Raw genomic sequence first — 26,475 nt, 5'->3', positions numbered from 1 at the left:
AAGATTCAGAATATGGTGACTTAATCCAAGCATATCAACAGAATATGTTGGCGCAATTCCTAGCTAACTCACAGTGCCCCATCCAAACCTTTACCCGTACAACACTAGCAGATAGTTTCAGCAACCTCAAACATGAACCATAAGGAAATTGTGGAAACAGATCTACCCTTTCATTGTTACTCTGCATGCCCAAGGTAGACATGAGAAAGATACAAAAATGACTTTTCAAACATTTATTGAAACAATCGTATTCTTGTACAAAAAGCATGAGCTGCATTAGACAGATGAAACAAAGCATTGAAAACTGCATTATAAGAATGGTGAAAAACAAACAGTTCAACCATGATAATGTTACTATGTTGTTACACTCCTATCTAAACCTACATACACATCAAGAGCATAGCTGGAGTACCCTTTGCAGATCCTTTGGGATAGTCTTCCTCCCCACCCCTCATTCCCGAGTACGATGTGTCAGGAAGCTGATTTGGTGTAGAGCAGGTTATCGTCCTGTGCAGAATAGAGGTCAGAGTCAGCCTGGCTCCATCTCAGGTACAGTGCAGAGCGATTCAGGAGAATCCCAACAGAAGTGCTCCTCTCCCAAAGTTGCACAGAGGCAGTTTATAAAATAAAAGCACCTTTCAAATCACACTGTGTCAAAGGTGTCGACCTGATGCAATGGTGTGTCTGGAGGCCTAGAGCTGTTTCCAACCAGACAACATAAATGCAAGGGTAATGCGTTCTGTGTGTCAAGCCTTGGACAGAGTGTGTGAACAATGTGATAGCATATTTACCAAGAAATGAACTGCAGGTAGAACAGCTTCTCAGTACATTATCATGTTAAGTGTGAACCTTTTGAAAAGTCACCATTAGAAGATGTTAGGTTAATGTGAAACTAAAATGGAGACTCAAAGCGGGACCTAATGTGCCTCACCATAATAAAAGGGCTTGGCTCGTTCAACATAGCGTGGTGAGTAAATCCATCCAAAGGTAGTATCCCCAACAGGGATTCTAACTTTTGCAGTGGGTTGCGAGGCTGCAAAGTAGCACATTTGTGCAGCAAATCTGGTGCCAGTCCCTTTCCCTCAATGGATAATTCATATCCAAGGAAAGCCACGTCGGGTAGACAATTTTTTATTTTTTAAAGGTAATTTTGTAACCGGTTGATGTTAATATTGTCACTATCAGGTCTACCCTTGTTATGTGTGCATTTGAATCATGTTTTAGAGGTAGATGCGTTAATGTATGATGGTGCCTGGTTGTAAGATGTCCATTGTGCGTGCTGAGAAGCATCCTGAACCGTCCTTATGCCCCATTACCAATCATTTGAATGCGTACTGCACTCTATCGAAACCGAAGGCAGTTACTCACTTTCAGGTGCTGTACTCTGACCGAAGAGCCCATTGGGAATGTCTCGGTTGTGTTGTATTTTTTCCATACTAGGTTTGCCATTAAACCTATTCTGTGTGCGTTATGAGCTGCTTATGTTCATGTATGTGTTCAACTTTCTATAATCAAAACTATTCTGTAGGGTTCATCTGGTTTTGAAACAGGAAAAGGAGGATTATTCATTGAGAGACAAGGAGCTATAATGCCTTGCTACACCAACTGATTCAGTATTGCTTTTATATCACTATTTGCTTGTATAATGTCTTTGGGCTCGCTGCGAGAGGGAATAACACGAGGAAGGCGTTTATCCCAACCCATTTGGTTTCTGTTCAGAGCTGGAGCTTATTTAACAGCCCACGCACTGCTGTCCGTACCTGTATCCTGTCATCATCTTCAGATTACTGTGTCCAGAAGGCTGCTTACACTGTCAGGCAAATCCCCTCCCCTCTGATTTGTATATCTAAATTATAAAATGCATTGGGATGATTTCCTTGTTTATCTGGGGTCTCAATCTATATGACCTCATCCATTAGACTGACCCGCAGGATCCCCTGGAGAGTCTGATGCACTATTGTTGGTTCTGTTGCGCCGTCTAGAAGCGCTCTCGCCCAATTCCTGTTCCGCAGTATCAGCAGTGGATAGGGCACGTTTCTTGCTACTTTCTTCTTTTTAAATAGAGTTCTACAGTGCAAACCTTTCTCTTCCTTCTTTACGCTGACCTCAGTTTCTCCTGTGGTTTCACTTTTTTGCTTGCTGTACTCATCTTTTCTTCGGTACTCTGTCCTACCCCCGCTCTATGGTCATTTACCGTCAGAATGATGAGAGGAAGCAGAAGAATGGCTATAACAATACTGAAACCGTTCTGGTTTTTTAATTTTTATCTTGGTCCCTTAAATAATAACCAACCCAGCTGACTCCTGAGTTACTAGAGATCCAGGCTGTCTTCTCTCTACCCCCACTTGGTTTCTTCTTGCCTTCCGTTACAGATTATTTGTTAACGGTACCCTCAATGCCAATTTGAGACTTTTTGTGTGGTTTTGATGGCTCGTTCACCTGAGATATCACAGAACACAGAGATGTGGACTACACGGGAAATCCTGTTCACAATCTTGAATTGGAACATCTGCAAGTCTTTGGAGTGTTGCCAGAGATGACGTTTCTCCCTTAATGTTGCTTAGGATGATTGAGCAAACTGTAGAAATATTTTTTATTAACTTAGTTCTAAAGTCCAGAGCTGGTGCAGCCCAGTGTATTTGTTTTAAAACTTCGGGGAGAACTTCTAGTGAGGTTGTGTCATGCGTGTTAGTGTAAATGCATGCAAAAATACTGCCACAGGTGTTGCATTCCTCTTTAGGTGGCAGCATTCTAAAGGAAAGAGACGCAGTAAGAATTCTATGCTTGTCTTGGGCTGTCACGTAAAGATAAACTGCTTCCAACTGGTTGGTCTTGCAAGCAATCCAGAAGGCAATTTCATCACACTTTGTAGGCATCTTTCCCATTACAGTGTTCACTGTCTACAGACAGATGCGTGTTCGGCAACCTGCTCCCGTACTACTGATCCTGCTAGAGCTGGTCTAGTGTTCATGGTTCATAGCATAAAATGAATTGATTTCCTGTATAAAGAGACTGTGCAATTTAAGATCCCTATGACATCAGCAAGTGGCAGGTTCTCAGGACGTGGAAAGGGCAGATCTGTTTGGCATGCTTGGTAAGATACTGGTATGCCTTATAGAGTGCAGACAGAGCTACCTATTTGTAAGACTGAAACTGCCCTGAGGCAGCGTCTGTAGCCTTGAACTCCGTCCATGAGTAAAATGTTTAAAGGCATAAGCTGCTGAGCAGCTATTACAAATGTAATGGCACCCCGTATCAGAGACTCCCCTGTTCATGAGGTATAATGTAACTGCCTCTCTGTAATTTACTCTTAACACAGCCATTATTTTAATTGAATGGATTCAATAAACAAGATTCAAAAACACAGAAACCCCACAGACTGGGGAATAATCTTTTAGAACTAAAGCTTGACAAACCTGCAGTAATAGGTGTTTCCTTATTCCCTGCCGGAGGTAGCCATGATTAGTACGGCTGTCCCTGTGTATTTGTAATGACGGCACTTTTGTGTGACCATATTCAAAGACTACTCAAAGATAAAATAAAATAAAATCTTAATGCCAGTATCCAGTGACATGTTGCATAAACTAGGGCTCTTTCCTAGCTCTACAAGGTCTGGCTTCCCACTCGTGGTGCCTGAACAAGGTTCAGCCCATCAAGGATTGTGTTTTAAAGTCTTGTTTGTCGTAGCTCCACACAACCCCACCTAACACGTTTGTTGGTGTGGTGTTACTAACAGTCCCTTAAAAGAGTCAAGGACAGTGGTAATTCAAACCCAATTTCATGCTTCAGAATATCATACAGAATTATTACACTAACAAACAACAATATGTAATTAAAAGTGCTTATTTCAACATTCTGATCCTGTTGCTTAGTACATGATCAATAACTACACAGAATATAACAGCACTAATGCATATCAATAACAGCGTGCATAATATGAACATTTCTAACATGGTGGGGAATGTCTTTTGCATCCTACCACCCTAAAGACTTATATGTGCTATACAATGACAGCATGGAATAGCTAACGTGCATCTAGATTTTCTTTGGACTCAGCCCACTGCTTATCTATTCACAGCCGAGAAGCTGTGGTTATCAGACGTCGGACAGAAGAGTGTATCATCGAGAGGAAAATACACATCTACATCAGCTGGGCTCAGCTCCTCTCGTTATCGACTAGGTATCAGCTGTCAGCATATGAATGGATGTTACAGCACTACGATAGTCTGGCAGGGCCTCTTGCAATCAGCTGTGGCGAAGACCTCTCTGCCTCGGTAGTCAATGCATGACATTTTTATAGTATTGACCATTGGCCCTACATTAGGGTACTTTCCACTTCCGAACATAACCGGTATGTACCAATATGACAGTAAAGGAAAACAGGAATGAAACAGTATAACAAAAATATGTCTATTCAGACTACGTTTATTGTATGCACCCACTGTCTGACCTTGAAACACAGATTACAGGGAACTTGTCTCAGATTTATATCACTTAGGATTTGTCAAAGTCATTGTCTGGATAAATTGACACTTTCACGAGTTCCTCAAAAGATAAGGACATGCAGTATATAGGCCAAAGGTAGACAGGCTAATTTAACAATCGGGCACAAATTAGAGTCCGGCCCTAGGGTCTTTACGACATCTTCATGACTTTCACTCCAAAAGGTATCCATGTCAAATTAAAGTCACTGATGTGCAAGAAAGGTGCTAGTTGATCATAGGCCCAAAGACTGTAACCATCTCCAATGGGAACTGAGATAAACCAGATTTTATAGACTTTTACAAGGCCTCCTGGGTAGGGAATTTAAGGGAACCACACAAGAGACACCACCAAAACATTCCACAGGGCGTTTAGTTGTCATTAATACCCACCATTGGTTGGATGCCTCTTTGCTGGTGAACCCTGGGCTGAAATACTGCTGCCTTTCTCAACAGACACTTGATGAAATTGGGGTTTAAAGCATATACTGTGCACTTTGGGTTGACCACTGGTTGGATGCCTCTGTGCTGGTGAACCCTGGACTGAAATACTGATGCCTTTCTCAACAGACACTTGATGAAATTGGGTTTTAAAGCATATGCTGTGCACTTTGGGTTGGCATTCTAGGTAGGAACATATGCAGGGGTCCGTGCAAGCCATACCACCCTTGATTCCCCAGTTGTCAGAAATGCCCATTGTTGGTAGAGTTTCCTGGGTGCTGGCAAAGATGTTACCTTCATGTCCTTCAACTAAGACAGTAGTATAGATGACATGGAGGTCAAGTCCTCCACATTTAAGTGATTAAGGTTCCATATTAGACCTATAAATGGCTACAACAACTTCCTGCTATAATTTGCAAATATGTTTTGAGTTCTCCTTTCCATAAGACAAAACCACCAACCTGACTATAATTTGGTCAGGATTTCCCTTTCCTCCTCTCCTCCATATACTTTCTGATGCCCAGTCTAACTGATGTCATGTCTGAAGCTGCTGTTGCACAGATCATCTTGATACAGTACTATGGAACCACAATGGGAATTATCAACCTGCCAATGACAATAACTCGCAATTACCATAATGGAGCCTTGCATTTAGGTGCGTCCATAGCCACCTCAGATCCATCCACATGTTGGTCTTCCCCCTCTACTGCAGAAGATGTCACTGAAGGACCATCCTGGCAGGATCTGTGCCTTGTTAGACATGTGGGTGTGCTAGCCTTGCTCTCCATGGACACTGCAAATACCACACTGCTTGACTGGGTTCTCAAGGATGAAAACTAGACTATCTTTGAGAGCTAAATTTTTGTCTAGAGACTTCGAACTAGGCAGTTTGAAGTTTCAATTTGTGAAGGCCTCCTGACCCAGCTTGGAATCCTTAAACTCCATGAAAGTAAGCACTCATTATTTTTCCCAGATGTTGCCACCAGGGGACCGATGCATCCTTCTCAGAAGGAAGGAAATTGTGTTGAAAGAGCTTCGAGGGGCTTTACTAGTACGGAGTAGTACCACTTGAATGGTTGAAAATCTGTGTATTTATTAACTTATTTACAGAGCACAAAGTGGCCGTTGAATCACGGCTCCAAAAGAACAGCGGCTCACCACCTAGACAGAAATCACAGATTAGATAGCACCGAGTTGTACGACTGGATGGCTAGAAATCCTCATATTCAATCGGTGCTGACTTAGCACCATGTCCAGATATGCTAAGCATAGCTTCCTGCAAGGAGCAAGTTTAGGAACGATTAAGTGGCCTTCACACCTGAAGATCCTGCAGGAGCTTCCTGGCACCAGCAACAAAAGCAGTTTACAGTCACCACAGCAGCTGCTGCATGCACAACTTGAGAATGTTTGAAAGCGACACCACAGAGTACCTTAGGCTTCCTCATTACCGGTCACATTCCGCTGCGATGTGCTTCAAGCACTGACCCACCTATACTTAGTTTTATTCTATTTTCTCTCCTTTTAATATGAAGTGAGGATGGAAATTATTTCAATGTGGTCCAGAACTACGTCTAGCATTTACCACTGCTTCTGGCACTCACTGTTCAAGGTGTTGCATATGGTTTCGTGTTTTTGACTATTATCTCTTAATGCTGCTGTTTTGACTATTATCTCTTAATGCTGCTGTGCAACCATAAAGACTTATGTTGGACTAATCCCAATAAAATGATTACTGAAGCTTTGAAAAATTACTCAACAAAAAGCATGGCCAGATTTGGTGAAGATTCCCTTCTAATGATGGATATAGTGTGATAGTGCTGTTATCTCGATAAAGTATGTTAAGAATCCATGACTACTGTTTCCATTTTGTGAAACTGACCAGACCAGCCTTAAAATAGCAAGATGTAGTCATCTCTTCTGTCCAGATGGCTCGCTTGGAGAGTACTGAGGCTTCATTTAATTCTGAACCTTTTCCCATATTCTGAGCATTAATATGATTTCTCATCTGTGTGTACACTAATGTGTATTGTAAAACCTTTGCCACTATAATTAGTCCCATATTCTTATCACTGACAATGTTTCTCGCCTGTGTGTTTCCTCTCATGTACATTAAGATTTCTTTTCTCAGTGAACCTTTTCCCACATTCACAGCACTGATATGGTTTCTCGCCTGTGTGTGTTCTCTCGTGATCGGTGAGACTTCGTTTTGAGATGAAACTTTTCCCACATTCAATGCATTGATAAGGTTTCTCGCCTGTGTGTATCTTCTGGTGATCTGTGAGACTTTTTTTTACACTGAACTTTTTGTCACATTCAGTGCACGGATAAGGTTTCTCGCCTGTGTGTGTCCTCTGGTGCTCAATGAGAATTCCTTTCCTACTGAAGCTTTTCCCACATTCTGAACACTGATGAGGTTTCACCCCTGTATGCATCCTCTCGTGTACAGTAAGAGTTCCTTTTGCTCTGAAACGTTTCCCACATTCACTGCACTGATGTGGTTTCTCACCTGTGTGTATTCTCTGGTGCATAAAAACATCTGCTTGCTGTGTGAAGCATTTCTCGCATTCTGAGCACTGAAATGGTTTCTCACCAGTGTGTGTCCTCTGGTGCAGTGTAAGACTTGCCTTAGAAATGAAGCTTTTCCCACATTCTGAGCATGGATATGGTTTCTCACCTGTGTGTGTAAGCTGGTGACTTGTAAGACCTGCGTTCGAGTAGAATATTTTCCCACATTCTGAGCACTGATATGGTTTCTCACCCGTGTGTACCCTTTGGTGATCAGTTAGACTTCCTTTCACTCTGAAACTTTTTCCACATTCACTGCATTGATGTGGTTTCTCGCCTGTGTGTATCCTCTGATGAACTTTAAGAGTTTTTTTTGTACGGAAGCATGTCCAACACTCCATGCATTCATAAGGCTTCTCATCTATGTGTGTATTATAATGAAAAACAAGAACTCTTCTTTCTCTGAACCTTTTCCCACATTTGGGGCATTGATATGGTTTCTCACCAGTGTGTAACCTTTCGTGATCAGTAAGTCTTCCTTTCACACTGAAACTTTTTCCACATTCACTGCATTGATGTGGTTTCTCGCCTGTGTGTATCCTCTGATGTACTTTAAGAGATTTTTTTGTACGGAAGCATGTCCAACACTCCAGGCATTCATAAGGCTTCTCATCTATGTGTGTGTTATAATGAAAAACAAGAGCTCTTCTTTCTGTGAACCTTTTCCCACATTTGGTGCATTGATATGGTTTCTCACCTGTGTGTTTTCTCTGGTGAATTGTACAGTTTTGTTTCGTTCTGAACCCTTTTCCAGATTCTGAGCATTGATAAGGCATCTTGCTTATCTGTGCTCTTTCGTGAGCAGTATAGGGATCCTTTCCACTGAACCCTTGCCCACATTTGGAGAAATTATAAGGTTTCTCATCTGTGTGAAATTTCTGGTGACAAGCAACACTTTCTTTCCTTTTCAGCCCTTTTCCACATTCTGAGCACTGACAAAGAGTTAATCCGGTATGTGTCCTGTTGTGCTCAATTAAAGTTTTCTCGTACCTGAAGCATTTTCCACATTCAGTGCATCGATAGGGTTTCATGGCAGTGTGTTCTTTGGTGGACAGTAAGATTAGTTTTCTGACTTAAGCTTTTCCCACATTCCGTGCAATGGGTAGGTTTTTCCCTTGTCTGTTTTCTCTCATACATACTTAGGCTTTGGTCCGGAGTGAAGCTTTTGCTACATTCATTGAATTCATAAGGGTTCTCACCAGTATGTGTTTTCTCATGTGTAATAAATTTCCTTTGTTACTGATGCTTTGATTATATTCGCTGCACTGATAAGGCTTCTCACCCCTGTGCACCATTTGATGTGAAGTTAAATTTATTTTTCGAATAAAATACTGCATCCATTCAATTCACTGATATAGTTGCTCTTTTGTATGCACTTTCTGGTCAACAGTGAGAGCATTTTTCAAATTAAAAATGTCCCCATATTCGGTGCATTAATAAGTTTTCTCTCCCAAATGAGTCTTCTGGTGATCTGTCATCTTTCCACGTACGCATTTGTCGCCTCCTTTACGTATGTAAGGTTTTCACATGTATGCATTCTCTGGTGAGTGTTAAAATGTAGATCAGGTTTCTCTTCTGTAGGGGTTGTCCGATACCTTGTTACACTTGCACTTCATTTAAATTGTTTTCACATTTAGTAAATTAATAATGTTTACCCAAGATATGCATTCTTTTGTAGACAGAAAGAGATTGTGTGACTGAACGTTTTCAAAATTCACTGCTTTGACATTGATTATTGCTCATTTTATATGCAAATGCTAAACATTTTTAACTATACTTTTCTTAGACGTGATCAATATTTCTTGTGTTTCATCGCCAAGAAAACAATTTTTACCCTGACCAACACTTTGTCGTCAGATTTCTGTTGTGTGTCTGATGTGTAAGATGTTGTATTCCTTTGACTAGCTGGCACAGATTACTGCCAATGTCACGTTCTCACGATTTAAGCGGCAGCAATGTTTTCAGAGAAGTCAGCAGGATGTTACCTGTTGTTTTTCAGCTCACACGTCAGTCACCTATAAAAAAAGGAGAGTTGCAGGATTAGCTTTATTCACATTAACCCAATGTTATCTATATGATCACTGTATTTCTCAGAAGCAGTGCAGAGAGATATTTCTTTTTCCATGTCGTAAATGATAAGGCACTGTATTCCTACGGATTCAGGATACATGCATACCGTATGTACCCAGTGGCACCCAGTTACTGAACGGCACAGAACAAAAGAAGTCAGGATTGCCAGTGGCCACCCCAGCCAGAAGGCCCCCTATTGACAAACATCACACAGGTAACACAGCAATCTCACATCAGGTCACTGATCACTGAAAGATGAAACCCAAACTCCTCCCATCTAGATAAAACCTCTGACATCAGACAGGAAAACAATGATAGGATGCATTGGTCGACGTATTGTTCTCAAAGGACTGAGCGCTACAGATGTTCTTTGGTAGTTTGCTCCTTCACCTTGAGTTTAGGACAACTAGTCTCTCTAGTCACTTTGCCAACCAGTGGACATAGAACACCAAGCTAGGCACTATCTCCCCAAAAGAGGCGTAGACAGCACAAGGAACAAGCATTGGCCACATCTATAGATTTCACCTTTCAAAGGCACTAGCTGATATTTTGGCATTAACAATTCTTGTTTCAGCAAAAAGGAAAAAAACAGTTCTAGCAAACCAATAGGTATGGCTTTTTAATAGCTTAAGTGATTGTTAAACGGTGGGCAGCATTATGTGCATTTCTGCGGGGCTATGGAAGGTCCAGCCAGTGAACGCAGAGGATGAGTCAGTGAGTGAAGTGAGGTTGGGGCAGAGGGAGGGCGTACTGTAGGTGGGACCGTGTGAGTAGGCAGTTGGTTAAATGTAGGTGGAAAGGCCACACATTCATACACTGTTCAGCGTAGAATTCTGTGCCCACTGTGTGTGTATTATAGGCCATTTCTGCCCCCCCTGGGGGCAGATCGGCCTATTGTTATTAGGCCGACCATAGGTTTGGTAGGTTTCCCTAGGTGCCGGCTGAGCTAGAGACCAAAATCTACAGGTAGGCACTTTGCAAAAAAACACCTCTGTTTTCTGTCAAAAAATGGGATGTGTCCACGTTGTGCTTTGGGGCACTTCCTGTTGCGGGCGCTAGGCCTACCCACACAAGTGAGGTATCATTTTTATCGGGAGACTTGGGGGAACGCTGGGTGGAAGGACATTTGTGGCTCCTCTCAGATTCCAGAACTTTCTGTCACCAAAATGTGAGGAAAATGTGTTTTTTTAGCCACATTTTGAGGTTTGCAAAGGATTCTGGGTAACAGAACCTGGTCAGAGCCCCACAAGTCACCCCATCTTGGATTCCCCTAGGTCTCTAGTTTTAAAAAATTCACAGGTTTGGTAGGTTTCCCTAGGTGCCGGCTGAGCTAGAGGCCAAAATCTACAGGTAGGCACTTTGCAAAAAACACATCTGTTTTCTGTCAAAAATGGGATGTGTCCAAGTTGTGTTTTGGGGCATTTCATGTTGCGGGCGCTAGGCCTACCCACACATGGGAGGTATCATTTTTATCGGGAGACTTGGGGGAACGCTGGGTGGAAGGAAATTTGAGGCTCCTCTCAGATTCCAGAACTTTCTGTCACCGAAATATGAGGAAAATGTGTTTTTTTAGCCAAATTGTGAGGTTTGCAAAGGATTCTGGGTAACAGAACCTGGTCAGAGCCCCACAAGTCACCCCATCTTGGATTCCCCTAGGTCTCTAGTTTTCAAAAATGCACAGGCTTGGTAAGTTTCCCTAGGTGCCGGCTGAGCTAGAGGCCAAAATCTACAGGTAAGCACTTTGCAAAAAACACCTCTGTTTTCTGTCAAAAAATGGGATGTGTCCACGTTGTGCTTTGGGGCATTTCCTGTCGCGGGCGCTAGGCCTACCCACACAAGTGAGTTATCATTTTTATCGGGAGACTTGGGGGAACGCTGGGTGGAAGGAAATTTGTGGCTCCTCTCAGATTTCAGGACTTTCTGTTACCGAAATGTGAGGAAAATGTGTTTTTTTAGCCAAATTTTGAGGTTTGCAAAGGATTCTGGGTAACAGAACCTGGTCAGAGCTCCACAAGTCACCCCATCTTGGATTCCCCTAGGTCTCTAGTTTGCACAGGTTTGGTAGGTTTCCCTAGGTGCCGGCTGAGCTAGAGGCCAATGCAGCCCTTGCGCTGCAGGGCGAAGGCAACCCTTCAGGGATGCCATTCAACCAAGGCAGTAAATATCTGTGAGGTATGGGAGACTCAAGCCCCTCATCACATTGTGCAGAGCAGGACACCATTTCTTGTTACACCGCTGCAAGGTGCACAGAGATATTAAGTGCATTAGGCAAGGAAGCTCTATGGTGGGGAAGGGCAGGCCTGTCAGTGCTTCTTGATGCTCTGAAGTGATGTTCTCCTTAGAGTGACTAGAGCCCACTATCCTGTGGTGAGCTGTGATCTGTCCCGCTTTACCTCTTAGCCGTATTCCTGGCCGGGGCACTGATAGACAATTGCACAGCCTTTCTCAGTAAAGTACAGCAGTGCTTTGTGTGCACTGTCTGCAGTGCGCTGGAACTGAGGGCACACATACTGCTGCAAGGCCGGGTCCTGCACATGTTTGTATGAGTTTTTCAGGTGTGGGATGAAATGTTCTTGGGTTTTCCATTTTGCTTACAGAACAAACATCATTGTGATGTTTTTTCTTCCCTGCTGTGTGGTGATGTTGCATTTGTGAAAAGATTACATTCCGGTTCTAGCTAAGTGCCACCTGTGACTCACCTTACTCTGACATGGTGTCTTGTCCACAGGACATAGAGCAGGCTTCTCCAGCCAGTAGCTCGTGAGCTACTGGTAGCTCTCCAGCTAGCTCTAAGTAGCTCTCCTACACCCTGCTTAACCTACTACATTAGAACTTTTTCCTAGTGGAATTATTATAGTTTTTCCAGAATTGAAAAGTGTGTAATCGAGATGATAATGTGTGAATTTTAGATCTCATAAACTGATGTTTGGAGAAAAATAGTAATATCCACATAGAGGCATTTCACATTGATAAAGCCTCTTTTAGGTCCAGCATAACAGCACGCAAGTGCTGCTTTTCGATATGTTGTAATCTATTCTGTGGGCTTTAACCATGTGCATCATTTTCATTTGTTCCTGGGCTTTCCCTTCATGTCATTTGTAAATGCTTTACGCTCATCCTCCCTTGAGGCTGTTTTGTTACGCGTTGGAGACTGACCCTGTCACATGGATTATTGCAAGATTGTCAATATACTTTAGTGTGGGCGAACTACTTTTTTCTTTTGTCTCTCCCCTCCGTGCTCCAAGGTAGCTATGGCGCTTTGAAGTTTCATACAGCACAAACTCGATCGGCGGTATTGGAGCGCTTGTCACATTGTTCACACTGTTAGTTTCTTATGTCTCTCCCCTTTGCGCTTCATGTCGGCCATGGCACTTTGAAGTTTCATACACCACAAACTCCATTGTTGGTATTGGAGCGCTGGTCACATTGTTTACACTGTAACCTAATCGGAGTCATTTTAATTTTGCTTTTGGCTCTCCCCTTCGCGATCGATGGCTTTCAGAAACCCCTTGTAATTGGTAAATGCTTTATGTTAAAAAGGCTGGAACCCTTAAAGCGGCTCTCCCGACACAGCGGAAGGGCCAATACTAGAATATTCACTGCACTCAGGAAACTTGCCCCATAATGCTTTGGGGCTGTTCTGAGCATTACATCGACAGCCAAAAGCAACTTTCACAATGGAATAAAGGCAGCGGCTGACCGGATAAAAAACAGCTGCCTCAAGCTCAACTCAGATAAGACGGAGATTGTCATCCTGGGCCCTACCCCCACCGCCTGGGACGATTCCTGGTGGCCCTCGGAACTGCCCCAACTCCCACCGACCAAGCACGCAACCTCGCCATCATTCTAGACTCCTCGCTCTCTATGACCCGCCAAGTCAATGCCATCTCATCCTCGTGCTGAACTACAAAAGCAGCAAACTAATAAGTCTGGGGTGTATGAACCCTACAACAACAAAGGGACGAATGAGCACTGTCTGAGTAGACCTTAGCTCTAATCTTATCTGACCTTATTGTGCACAACAATAAGCTCATGATGAACACCACAGTCACAACAAACGGCATGCTATCATTAACGGAAGCATCTTCTGTTTCAGTGATCCTGGTCTGTCTATAAAATATACTGGGCTGCGTTTTGTTTTTAAAAACGCTCCTCCAGAAGTGCCACGAGGCACAGTTCACTTTCCTCCTGTTATATAGCAAGAAGTAATAGGAACTACAATAACAATAATCTCTTATGAGAATTATTGACTTTGTCAATGTCTTTTAGCCATGTTGAAGAACAGCACAGCTCCTATACAGCATGGCTGAAGGTTAGGAACAAAAGCGCTATGACGCAGCCAGCACTGTCAGTGTCATAATGCTTTATTTCTCTGGTGTGACATGAGGGTGGGAACAGCCAAGCAACAACGCAGGGCATGGTGAGAGAGAGCAAGCCACAATGAGGGACTGGGCTGGAGTGTGGTAACGAGGCAAGCAACAACACAGGAGGGGGCAAGGAACAACACGGGAGGGTGGGATAGGCAAGCTATAATGTAAGACTGTGGTGGGAGGGCTTTAGGGGCCAAGGAATGAGGAATGGGATGGTGGGAGGCAGCAAGTCACAAGATAGTGATGGATGGGAGGGAATAAGCAGCATCACTGAGAGGATGAAAGGGGTGAAGCAACATCACAGAGCTGTTGATAGGAGGCAAGCAACATCACTGAGAGTGTGTCGGAGGAAGCAAGCAACATCACCGAGAGGAACAGGAGGGTGGGAAGACAAACAACACAGTGCAAGATGGGAGGATGGGAGCGGGCAAGCAACAGCACGGAGAGGGGCGGAAAGATGTGTGGGCCAAGCAACATTACGGAGAGGGTAGAAGGGGCAAGCTACATCACTGCATGGGATGGAAGGGCAGGAGGTGGCATGCAACATCAGGGAGAGGGACAAGAGGGTGGAAGGGGGCAAGCAACAAAACACATTGAGGACAGTATTCTAGGAGTACTTCCGGCTACGCATACAACAATCTTTGCTAACAGGGCCCATGATCTCTAACTTTCAGACAGACACAGAAGACAGGGTCAGTAATACAAGCTGCCATCCAATGGCAGCTCTCTTGGATTCCTCACTCCTCGATGCTCCTAGGGAAGACTACAAGGTGCCCATTATAGTCAAAAAGCTGTTGTTTTCTCCTAGAAACTAAAATTCAAGCAGGAAAGGGATGGGTGGCCGTGGGCAGGTTAGTGGTAAAAGTCAGGCAGTGCATTTGAAGGAGGATGTGAAGAAAAAAAAATGCAAAAGGCAAATGTCCTTCATGGACATTTGTTTACAGATGTAGGGTGTCTTACTGCCTATTTTGGTACAAAAGCAGAAACATTTTCTATTGATCGCAAACCTCCATTCTTTAGATTGATATAGTGAGATGGACATCCTTTAGAAATGTTGATAGCCCATAAATTCTGCAAGGTCGAGCCAGTATACTTTGCAGAAGAAGAGAAGATCTAAACTGGTCTCCAGCTTTGTTTTGGCTTCTCCAGCCAATTAAGACACTAACTGCCTGTCTTACTGCGCCTCTAGAAGCCCCGGCGACCAAACTGGTACCAAGATCTGATGTGATTCCCAGTGACAGAAAGAATCTTGCACATTATTTCTGCCCCTTTCACACTTGGCCCATCGGCATTTCCCCTGAAATCATAGTTGATGCACAGCCCCTCTAAGAAAGGCGCTCATTCACCAGAACCCCAGTTTGAGAATGAAACTAATCGGTTACAGGTCTGCAGAAAGCCATTTACCTGAGAATGGCGCCTAGATGCTGCTGCTGACGTCTTTTTACCTCCAGCTGGGGCTGCTAGGAAAGCCCAATCATCAGTCTCCCAAGAACTCTACAGAGCAATGTACCTAGGAGCTTGTGTTCTCACTCATCTTCCTCCATCACGCTGCTAAGCATCATAACCCAAGACAGTAAAAAGCACCCCGCTGGTCACTCGCACACTACAGCAAAACGCTTTGAGCACAGGCTGCACTACGACACCATTCCAACCCAGCACTCCCCAGTGATGTAGCATACTACCTAACCCCATAGGAGCAACAAACCACCACACAAGCACAATTACCCGCTCAATATATGTAATAGTTTCTTTCAAACTCAGACTCCTTAATATATAATACAAACATATTTATATATATATATATATATGTATATTATATATATCTATATCCACATTCCAGTGGCGGTCTCCACTGGGTAGTTATAGTTAAGTCATCGTTTCCACGGGAATTACCTTTTTGTTTTGCCTATAACTTTGGGACAGTTTGACGACTTTTCACAAAACTTTACAAAAAAGTGGTCTTTTTTTGCCTAGTTTGTGCATGGAAAGCTTTGGTGCAATCCTTTAAATTGGGAGGGGGGGGGGGGAGCTTTTCTCAGCCCCTGCTTAAAAGAGCTCCTTGAAACTTTCCACAAAAGAGCTGAGGTGGATGAGACTTTTTGTTGCAAAGTTTTATATAGATTCGTCAAACAGTGCCAAAGTTATAAGGGTTTTCCTGGCAGCCCGCACTGCTACAGCCCTTCAGACAGGTTTCTGCCCTCCTGCTGCTTGACCAGCTCAGGAAGGGAAGGCAGAACAAAGTATTTCCTGTGGGAGAGGGAGGCAACACCCTCGGCCTTGGCAATAGGTGTTACAAGGCTTGGGAGGGGTAGCCTCCCTAATCCACAGGTTGGCTTTGAAGGGCACTGTTGCACCTGGCCCTTTTTGCAGGGTCATCCCCGATCTTTTTGCCTCCTTTCTCCTAATTTTTCTGACCAGTTTTTGTTGGCTTTATGACTCTGGGCACTTTACCACTGCTAAACAGTGCTAAAGTGCGTATGCTCTCTGTGTAAATTGTACTGTTGATTGGTTTATCCATAATTGGCATAGTTGATTTACTGGTAAGTCCCTGGTAAAGTGCACCAGAGGTGCCAAGGGCCTGTAAATCAAATGCTACTAGTGGGCCTGCAGCACTGGTTGTGCCAACCACATTAGTAGCCCTGTAAACCTGGATCAGACCTGCCACTGCAGTGTCTGCAGTTTTAAACTGCCAATTCGACTTGGCAAGTGTACCCACCTGCTAGGCCTAAACCTTCCCTTTTATTACATGTCAGGCACTCCTGAGGTAGGCCCTAGGTAGCCCCATGGGCAGGGTGCAGTGTAGGTTTAAAGTAGGATATATACTAGTGTGTTTTATATGTCCTAACAGTGAAATACTGCCAAATTCGGTTTTAACTGTGCAAGGTCTATCTCTCTCATAGGTTAACATGGGGGCTGCCTTTAAATATCCTTAAGTCGCAGATTCCCCTTGAGAGCAGATAAAAATGTGGAGCTTAGGGTCTCTGAACTCACAATTTAAAAATACATATTTTATTGAAGTTGTTTTTAAAATTGTCTGCTTGAAAATGTCACTTTTAGAAAGGAGGCATTTTCTTTCTTAAACCATTCTGTGACTCTGTCTGTTTGTGGATTGTCTGTCTGGGTCAGTTTGACAGTTGGGCTGTTTTGCACCTCTCAAGACAGTGACACAAATGGGGAAGGGGTGTGGCCTGCATATCCTGATGAGCCATCTGAGCTAGAGGGGAGGGAGGAGTTGTCATTCACACCTGAAAGGACTGTGCCTGCCCTCACACAATGCAGTCTCCAACCCCCTGGTGTGTATCTGGGGCATGGCCTGGACAAGAAAGGGTCTGTCAAACACTTGAGACTTTGCTTTTAAGTTTGCCAACTGCAAAGACAGAAAGGAGTATAAGAGGAAGACCCAAAACCCCAGACTTTTAGAATCTTTCTGGAATCAAAAGGAACCTCTGCAAGGAGAAGAGCTGAAGAGCTGGAGGAGGAGTACTGTCCCTTTGCTGTGTTGCTTTGCTGGACTGGCCTGCAGTTGCTGCTTCTGCCTGAAAGGAGTGCAAAGGGTGAACTTTGCTCTGTGCCCTGCTTGAGAAAGTTCTCCAAGGGCTTGGAGTAGAGCTTGCCTCCTGTTGTAAATCTCAGGGACACTTAGGACTTCAGGTTCTTCAACCTGCAGCATTGGGAACTGGATGTTTTGTGCTGTTCAAGAGAAGAAACCACCACCACGCCTCCAACGACGCCACTGGCCTGCACCGTGACCTGCTGACACCGCATTGCCCCTCTTCGTACTGCGACCTATGGGCCCCGCACTCCAGCATCGCATGCTCACACTTCAGCTTGGGCCTCCCCGACACCGATGCTCCCACTGACATCGGCACCGCTGTCTACACCGTGGCTTGTGGACACCGCTCGTGAGGAGCACGAAGCAACGTCCCATCCCACACCGCAGCCACGGTCCACCGACACCAGCATCATCGACTCCTGTGTCATCACCAGGCATCTTGCTGCACTGTGGCCTGTGGACACTGCTTGTGAGGGTCATGAAGCACCAGCCCGTCCAGCACCGCTGCCTTGTGCCAACCGACAACAGCGCTTCTGCATCAACGACACCGCTGCCTGCACCGTGACCTGTGGACACCACCCGTTGCACCGCCCTGCTTCTCACCGGAGCCCTGGTCTCACCACCGCCGCTGGACGCCATCACCGAGCCGCTGCCCGCACCGTGACCTTTGGGCACTGCACGTCGCATCGTCCCACTTCACACTGCAGCCCCGATGACATCAACGCCGGCGTACCTGACTTCATCGACCTGGAGTTCGATCCGCAAGGCGTGTGACTTCAAGGGCTCGACGACTCCTGCAGCGACTCTGGAACAGACACCACGTCGTCAGCGACGCCGCTCTCCGGAGCTCACTGTGAGGATCACAACGCCCTACAAATCCAAGGTACTGTTTGCGGGTCTTCCTAACACCGTAGCTGGCCCGCGACGTGGCGGCCGGCCTGAACTGTTGGTTTTGTTGCTCAAGATGCCGTGATAGCCCCAGGTGGAGCTAATGACTTCAAGGAACTGTATTTTTGAGTAAATCTTGCAGAATTCATATTTTTATTACTGTATGTTGGATTTTTATCGTATTTAGTCTTGTTTTAAATAAATATTGGCTATTTTTCTAAAACTGGTGTGGTGTCCTTTTGTAGTGTTTTCACTGTGTTACTGTGTGTTATATGCAAATATGCAAATACTTTACACATTGCTTCTGAAATAAGCCTGACTGCTCGTGCCAAGCTAATTTATCCTGACTAGCGTGAGGGTTTGGGCAGGGTGCAAACTGACTGCCAACTAGAGACCCCATTTCTAACAGGTACATTTGCTGCCCTCCTTGCATAAACCGGTTTTCACCAGCTCAGGGACCCCCAGTCTCTGGTGGGAAACTGGACAAAGGAAAGGGGAGTGATCACTCCCCTGTCCATCACCACCCCTGGGGTGGTGCCCAGAGTGCCTCCAGGTAGCCACTCGATTTTGCCATCTTGAAACCAAGATGGGAAGAGGGCCCTGGGTGCATCCGAGTGGCTAGGTCAGGCAGGTGATGTCAGAGACCCCTCCTGATAGGTGATCACTGTGCAGGGTGACCAAATCCCCTTTTAGGGCTATTTAGGGACTCCCTTGCAGGTGGTTCCCCAGATGCACCGTGCAAGATACCACCAGGACTCCTCTGCATCATTTGCATCTGCTCCTGGCCACTGGATACGCAAATGGACACTTTAGGACCCGACAAGACTGCAACTCCTGAGATGACCTTGCCTTGCAACATTGTTTCCCTGGCTCCTTCCAGCAACTGCAACATTTCTCCAACTGTACTTCCTCTGGGGTCAGCAAGACTTATGCTGCACCAAGAAGCAAGAAGGAATCTCCCTTGGAGTTAAGGATTCACTCCCCTGCATCTGCAGGCACTTACAGCTGCAACCTCCGGCTGCCTGGACCTGCTCTCCTCTGGAACTGCATGGATCCTGCTTCACGGGTGGTGGTCTGAAGTGGTCCCCTTGGTCCTTTCTATCTGCTGTCCAACTTGGGAGACAGTGAGCCCTTGCCTCTCCTTACAGGACAGTACCTCTGTGCACAGCGACTCTTGCAGCTACCAAGGCTTGTTATGTCTTGCTCCAAGGGATCTTCAGGCTCCGAGTAGCCCCGGCTCCCAGCACTTCATCCTTGCAAGGACAGTCTCTCCTTTGCTGCTTCAGGCTCTTCTCTAGGTGTGCTGATTGGGCCTCACTGCTATTTACTGTGCCTGCTGCCAGTGGGTTGCCTGTGGGGGCTGCAGCTGCTTCTGCTGGCTCTCCCGACTGCTGAGGATCAGCCCGGACCCCCTTCCAAGGGACGAGTTCCCTGGACCTTGGTGGTCCTCTTCAGTCTTGCAACTCTTCTTTTGCCAAGGCTTGTTAGTGATCCTCCTAACCACTGACCATCTGCGACCTGGTGACCGAGGTGGGACACCATCTGCAGCGAACCAAGGACTCCTCTACAGCCCCTGAACTCCAAAGCTGGACTTCGTCTTCACCCATCAACTGGATCTTCATTTACAGAAGGGTGGGTAGAGGCTCCTGCCCCGACTGGACACTCCATCGTGGACTGGACTCTGTTCCCTTGTTTTGCAGGTCCTCTTCTTCCAGAATCCACCTTTACGTTCCTCTGGTCTGGTCCTGTTATTGAACAATCCATTTTCTAAGTCCCCTTGTTAGTCCCTGGGAAAACTCTGCTCTCCTGGTCGCTGGGGGCCACTAAGGTACTCACCTCCTGGGGTCCAGAGTTCTCCCAGCTCCCCTCTAACTACTCCATACCCTTGGGTGGGGGACTTCCCTTTGCATTCCACTATTTTAGTATATGGTTTGACCTTCCCCATGGACTCTAGTTTTTTTCTAAAATTATATATATATTTACAGGCCCTCATTACGAGTCTGGCGGTTGCATGACTGCCAGACTCGTGGTGGAGGTCCCACCGCCAACAGGCTAGCAGTGGGACCGCCACATTATGACCATGGCAGTTCCGGTGGTTTCTCATTCTCTAGGGCAGCGCTGCATGCAGCGCCGTCCTGGGGATTAGGAGTCCCCACCCTCCAGCCTTTCCTTGGTGGTTCATCCCACCGTGGAAAATCTGGCAGAATGGGGGATTCGCTGGCCCCCGAGGGCCCCTGCACTGCTCATGCAATGGACCCCCATGCACAGCCTCGTCGTGCATTCCTCTGCCCGAATTATGGGCAGTGGAATGTGCAACAAGGCTGCTGCACGCGCCATACCGCCACATTGGCGCCGGCTCCATTCGTTAATGGAGCCGGCGTCAATGTTAAGGCCCTGCGGTTAAGTCCGATTAGGGCCGCTCAGGTTCAGGTCGCACAGGTGGTCTGAGGGCAGGAAGAGTTTGGCAGGCAGCCTCCGCCGTCCGCCAAACTTTTAATAAGGGCCATTGTGAATACTTACCTCCGGTTAGAGGGAGAACTTATAAGAAATCAGTGTAGTGTTGCTGTAATAAAGTATTTATATTTTTGTAACACTTTGTGTTCTATCATGTGTTTAAGTGCTGTGTGACTATAGTGATATCGCAAAAGCTTTGCATGTCTCCAAGATAAGTCTTGGCTGATCATCGACAGCTACCTCTAGAGAGCCCTGGCTTCCTAGACACTGTCTTTATACACTAATAGGGGATACTTGGACCTGGTATAAAGTGCCAACAACACAGGTGTCTACCACACACCAGGCCAGCTTCCTAGTTGCAACACCTACCCTGACTACTCAAGGATGTGACAAAGGTAGGGGCGTGCAGGATTTTTTGGGTGCAAGCCTGAAAAACATGGTGTCTGGTTAGTGCTCATAACATATTACTATCACATCAGATGCAGAAGAAACACATTTTAACATATCTCACAAGACACTTAGAGCCAGGCCTGTTTTTTATTCAAACCCCGCGCATCCACAGTACTGTACACTATACTTGTGGTCAAAAACAAGGGAAAAGATTAAAGTTTGCTGCTGGAGTCATTACCTGCTGGCTTGGGTGATCATATATACGATCCAATGCTTTTGCCAAGGCTGATTAAGTTTTGGTTTCACTAGTATTTTAGAATCATGAAGAATCTATGAATCTGGAAGAAGAAAAAAAAAAGACAAACTGAGGTCAGTTCATGGTAGATGTTTGTCATAGGGATTTATGGACAGTGTGCTTAAGAAAAATGAAAAGCCAGACAAAATGCTAAAATGGGAGAGAAAGTTGAGAGCTAAATGATGAAAAGGAAAAGTGCTTCAAAAAAATATGAATAAAAAGAAAAAGAAAGTGGAACCCATCTATGAATACTAAGTGTAAAGATGACAGTCACAAGAATGTACCCACCTTCCGCTTTGAAAGAAAAAAAATATAGCCCTGAGGAAGGTTCCCCAAGGGCCTAATAAGGCTTGGGGAAGCGGGGCTGTGTGCCCCCCTTTTAAAATACATAATGCTGCAGGGGATGGGGTCCCGAGTGCCTAATAAGGCTCGGGTAGGAGGGGGCAAAGTGATCCCCCCTTTAAAATACATAATGCTGTAGGGGATGGGGTCCCGAGGGCCCAATAAGGCCCGGGGAGAGGGGCCATCAAGCTTTCCTTCCCCGTTTAATTGTATTTGGGCATGGGCATGCGGTGGCTGAGTACAATTAAAGGTTGGGGAGGGGGCTGCATGCCGAATGTCCATCCTATGCGGCGCACGGCAAAGGCTGTGTGTTGGGTGGGTGGGGTGTGGTGGGGTTGGGTTGACAGCCTGCTGGGAGTTTGGCCGCAAGGCCTGGGGCAGACCAAGCCTGTGATCAACCCTCACTGTGCATGGCCAAAGTCTGTGTGTAGTATTGGGCTGGCTGCCTGCGGGGAGTTGGAGGCAGGGCCCTGTGACTAATCTACATCACTCATGAGCAAAGGCTGTGTTTGACTTGGCTTAGATGACTGTAGGATGTTGGGACGCAAGGCCTGATTGCATGCCAGGCTGTGTGGTCTACCCACCACTGTGCGCAGCCTAAGGTTGGCTGCCTCTGGGTGTGTTGGCCACAAGGCCTAGCCACAGGCCATGTTGCCAAAACCCTGCTGTGCACGGTTAGAGGCTGGCTTTAAGTATGGTAATAAATTGTTACTTTATGTTAACAAAACCCTAGGAATTCAATGAACAAACCAAAAGGTTATAGTAACATTATAGTTAGGTGTGATAAAAAGATCTGTTTTTGTTTTTCATAAAAAGCCTTAAAAATTCACTGAAAAAACTAAGGTAAAAGTAATGTTATAGTTAGGTGATTATGTCAGTGACAACATTAATGTTTTGAACACAGAAAACCGCAGAAATTCACCAGTTATATTTAGCAGAGCTAACTATTATTTCTGCCCCAGCCATGCACTGCTTATGATCTCACATAGTGCATCACTCATGACATGTTCTATGACATAATTAATGACATCACTGATGATTTTGGGATGCGTAATGGAATTCCAGGGTGGCCCGTATGAAAGTGGGGGCATTCTCCATAACTTCCATTTACTAATGCGTAATCCAAGCTTAGGATGTCACAGCTCCAGAGAAATGTTCAGTTTTGCAATATTTGCCCAAACCTTGTGCTTGTACATCTACAGATCCTATTTTTTATTTCTTTGAGTTTTCCCGTGTTATTGTATTTCTTCTTATGAGCTGAAGGGGTTAAGGGGGCAGAATGCAAAATAAACACTTTGAAACCCCCTTCAGAGGAATTCCCTGTCTAAGTTACTAGCCCTGCTTACTCCAACTCCACATCCCATCACAGCCCAGTGGTGCATCACAACTCAGTCCCATCACAGCAGTTAGCAGGCACTGGCCACAGGCAGCAGAGCTCCCCTGGGGACCACATTCTGCTGATAAACAGGCCTCACTGTTCATCAGTCACCCAAATAAAGTATTAATTTCACAGACTGGTTCCTATGGACATAATTAATTCCACAGAGTAGCTCCTATGGACATTATTAATTTCACAGACTGGCTCCATTGGACATTACAGACTGACTGATCTGGACATTATTAATTTCAAAGACTGGCTCCTATGGACAATATGGATATTATTAATTACACAGTCTGGCTACTATGGACATTATTAATTCCACAGTCTGGCTGCTAGGGAGATTAATAATTTCACAGACTGGCTGCTAGGGAGATTATGGATATTATTAATTCCACAGTCTGACTGCTATGGACATTATTAGTTTCACAGTCTGGCTGCTATGGACATTATTAATTCCACAGAGTGGCTTCTATGGACAATATGGATATTATTAATTCCACAGTCTGGCTGCTATGGACATTATTAATTCCACAGAGTGGCTTCTATGGACAATATGGACATTATTAGTTTCACAGTCTGGCTGCTATGGACATTATTAATTCCACAGATTGGCTTCTATGGACAATATGGATATTATTAATTCCACAGTCTGGCTGCTATGGACATTATTAGTTTCACAGTCTGGCTGCTATGGACATTATTAATTCCACAGATTGGCTTCTATGGACAATATGGATATTATTAATTCCACAGTCTGGCTGCTATGGACATTATTAGTTTCACAGTCTGGCTGCTATGGACATTATTAATTCCACAGTCTGGCTGCTATGGACATTATTAGTTCCACAGAGTGGCTGCTAGGGAGATTAATAATTTCACAGAGTGGCTGCTATGGACATTATGGATATTATTAATTCCACAGTCTGGCTGCTATGGACATTATTAGTTTCACAGTCTGGGCGCTATGGACATTATTAATTCCACAGAGTGGCTGCTAGGGAGATTAATAATTTCACAGACTGGCTGCTATGGACATTATGGATATTATTAATTCCACAGTCTGGCTGCTATGGACATTATTAGTTTCACAGTCTGGCTGCTATGGACATTATTAATTCCACAGAGTGGCTTCTATGGACATTATGGATATTATTAATTCCACAGTCTGGCTGCTATGGACATTATTAGTTTCACAGTCTGGCTGCTATGGACATTATTAATTCCACAGAGTGGCTTCTATGGACATTATGGATATTATTAATTCCACAGTCTGGCTGCTATGGACATTATTAGTTTCACAGTCTGGCTGCTATGGACATTATTAATTCCACAGACTGGCTGCTATGGACATTATGGATATTATTAATTCCACAGTCTGGCTGCTATGGACATTATTAATTCCACAGATTGGCTTCTATGGACAATATGGATATTATTAATTCCACAGTCTGGCTGCTATGGACATTATTAGTTTCACAGTCTGGCTGCTATGGACATTATTAATTCCACAGACTGGCTGCTATGGACATTATGGATATTATTAATTCCACAGTCTGGCTTCTATGGACATTATTAATTCCACAGATTGGCTTCTATGGACAATATGGATATTATTAATTCCACAGTCTGGCTGCTATGGACATTATTAGTTTCACAGTCTGGCTGCTATGGACATTATTAATTCCACAGTCTGGTTGCTATGGACATTATTAATTCCACAGTCTGGCTGCTATGGACATTATTAATTTCACAGATTGGCTGCTATGGACATTATGGATATTATTAATTCCACAGTCTGGCCGCTATGGACATTATTAGTTTCACAGTCTGGCTGCTATGGACATTATTAGTTTCACAGTCTGGCTGCTATGGATATTATTAATTCCACAGTCTGGCTGCTATGGACATTATTAGTTTCACAGTCTGGCTGCTATGGACATTATTAATTCCACAGTCTGGCCGCTATGGACATTATTAGTTTCACAGTCTGGCTGCTATGGACATTATTAGTTTCACAGTCTGGCTGCTATGGATATTATTAATTCCACAGTCTGGCTGCTATGGACATTATTAATTTCACAGATTGGCTGCTATGGACATTATGGATATTATTAATTCCACAGTCTGGCCGCTATGAGAATTATTAGTTTCACAGTCTGGCTGCTATGGACATTATTAGTTTCACAGTCTGGCTGCTATGGATATTATTAATTCCACAGTCTGGCTGCTATGGACATTATTAGTTTCACAGTCTGGCTGCTATGGACATTATTAATTCCACAGTCTGGCCGCTATGGACATTATTAGTTCCACAGTCTGGCTGCTATGGACATTATTAATTTCACAGTCTGGCTGCTATGGACATTATTAGTTTCACAGATTGGCTGCTATGGACATTATGGATATTATTAATTCCACAGTCTGGCCGCTATGGACATTATTAATTTCACAGATTGGCTGCTATGGACATTATGGATATTATTAATTCCACAGTCTGGCCGCTATGGACTTTGAGGTAGATTTCCAGCCTCTTTTCCTTGAGTTCTTCATTCTTGGGGTTCTGCCACCCCCCCCCCCTTCCACAAGTCCCCACCTCCTGCTGCCTCGGGGAGGCCACGCCCCAGGGCCTCAGCCGGCTGCTGCTGGAACATTAGTGTCCTCGGTCACATCTGTGTATAGCGGCCGGTGCCGGGGGGCCGACGGGAGAGGAACACTCGGAGGCCGCCGGTGGAGAGTGTGAGAGCCGCTGCCTCTGAAATAAGTCATGCGAACAGCTCCTAGCCGCCATCGCAGTACTGCGCGTGTCCGGAAGGCGAGACACTTATCACAAGGGCGTCACACTACGCGCCCCGTCGCAATATTGTAGTAATGCGCGTGCCCGGAAGAAGAGACGCCTATTATAAGGTCGCACTATGCTCCTCCAAGGCCCATCGCAGTTATATTACTGCGCATGCTCCGAAGGCGAGACACTGTCTCCGTGCGCATGCCCAAACAGAGCGCGGCCTCCATCGCACTACTTCCGGCCCTCAAAAAATAAGATAAAAATACACCGCAGCTGCGGCGCCGCTTGAAATAGAGACCACCGAGGAGAGGGCGGAGGGCAGGGTCCGCTCCCCCCCCCCCCCCCCCCCCCCCCCCGGACAAGGAGGGAGTGGGAGCGCCGCAGGGTCCAGTGATGTGTATCTGACAGGGTCTGCACCCAGAGAGGAGGGAAGGGACAACAAGAGAGGAAGGGGAGAAACAAA

General features: G+C 45.1%; 1 protein-coding gene across 1 annotated transcript; it reads right to left on the bottom strand.

Moving 5' to 3' along the window:
- Positions 1-218: 218 nt before the first annotated feature.
- LOC138303520 (zinc finger protein 84-like) lies at positions 219-26,198 on the bottom strand. Its single transcript, XM_069242722.1, has 3 exons — positions 25,824-26,198; positions 21,451-21,550; positions 219-9,502 (listed from the first exon to the last, which is right to left on the bottom strand). The coding sequence occupies exon 3, from the start codon at positions 8,516-8,518 to the stop codon at positions 6,989-6,991; it is 1,530 nt and encodes a 509-aa protein (XP_069098823.1). The 5' UTR covers positions 8,519-9,502; positions 21,451-21,550; positions 25,824-26,198; the 3' UTR covers positions 219-6,988.
- Positions 26,199-26,475: the final 277 nt, after the last annotated feature.

The sequence above is a fragment of the Pleurodeles waltl genome, chromosome 7 (genome assembly GCF_031143425.1).
Source record: "Pleurodeles waltl isolate 20211129_DDA chromosome 7, aPleWal1.hap1.20221129, whole genome shotgun sequence".
NCBI lineage: Eukaryota > Metazoa > Chordata > Amphibia > Caudata > Salamandridae > Pleurodeles > Pleurodeles waltl.
The sequence above is the reverse complement of the archived record's forward strand: the minus strand, read 5'-3'. Positions and strand labels throughout refer to the sequence as shown.